General features: G+C 41.3%; 1 protein-coding gene across 1 annotated transcript; it reads right to left on the reverse strand.

The window, feature by feature from the left end:
• Positions 1 to 245: 245 nt before the first annotated feature.
• LOC111387020 (gamma carbonic anhydrase 2, mitochondrial-like) lies at positions 246 to 1,092 on the reverse strand (the record flags this gene model as incomplete). Its single annotated transcript, XM_023011539.1, has 2 exons — positions 246 to 827; positions 937 to 1,092. Coding segments are annotated over 2 exons (438 nt in total), but the record flags the coding sequence as incomplete, so codon positions are not given.
• Between the last annotated feature and the right edge of the window lie 6 nt (positions 1,093 to 1,098).

Below are 1,098 nucleotides of genomic sequence, written 5' to 3' on the forward strand. Positions count from 1 at the left end.
CACAATTGAAGATGCTCTTAGCTCTCAAACTTCTAGATAGAAAAATATAGATTGTATGAGGTGAGCCATTTGCCCCAATATGGCCCAGCATTTTCACTACACCAACCCACGGTACGAATCATACCAGCCGTGCCTATTTGAGCCGTGTATTGGGACATGCAGCCCAACTCACTTTACATATCTATTTGCAGTACAAAATCCTATGACACAAATCGATCAATAGCTTATGTGATGTTTCCAAGGAGTAAAGTCTCAAGGCTTTTGACATAATAAGAAAACAAATATCAACTTACATGACATACCATCATGTGTTATGTAATAATATAATCCAGCTGATTGAGAAATAATAAGACGTCACAGGTACAAAGAAACCAACAGCATAACCTCGGAGGCAGACCGAGGAATTGCAAAGTAACGTGCATAATAAGTCCATCCGAAAACATGTTCAATTTTATTTGTAAAATAGACTGTTCTCTACAATTTTGCGCTTTGGAATGAGTTCTGAAGATAGCAGTAACTTAAGGCGAAGTTACCAGTGAAAGATCTCATTGAACAGCCTTAGGGGCTTTATCCGGTAAAATATTATCTGGAAGAATGAGTTCTGGGGGAGTTTCACGAACGACACCAATCATTGAATCATACTCCTCGTCACGTCGAGCAAACTTCTTACGCAGCATCTTTTCAAGCTCAATCTCATCAAACGACTTGGCATTTTCAGCAGCATGGACTTTTGCAAGGTTGGTGTAGTTCAATGCTGACTGGGAAATGAATGCTATTTCTTCATCTGTAAGCTTCCTGAGGAACTTGGCCGGATTACCTCCCCACACCTGTGACGTGCAAATTCCAAACGCATAATGGTATATAGTACATGAAATTTAAGTGCAGTTCAACATATGGGTTCTCTTCTGATTTTTGGTGTCAGAATAGAAAGTGTACCTCGCCAAAAGGGACTCTTGTATTCTGTCTGACGAGTGCTCCCGCAGCAACCATGGCATGTTTCTCTACAACTACACCATCAAGCAGTGTGGCTCCCATACCAACAAAAGCCTCGTCCTCAATCGTGCAGCCATGTATGACAGCACTATGACCTGTGTGCAA

This window comes from Olea europaea, unplaced genomic scaffold (genome assembly GCF_002742605.1).
Source record: "Olea europaea var. sylvestris unplaced genomic scaffold, O_europaea_v1 scaffold38425, whole genome shotgun sequence".
NCBI classification, from domain to species: Eukaryota; Viridiplantae; Streptophyta; class Magnoliopsida; order Lamiales; family Oleaceae; genus Olea; species Olea europaea.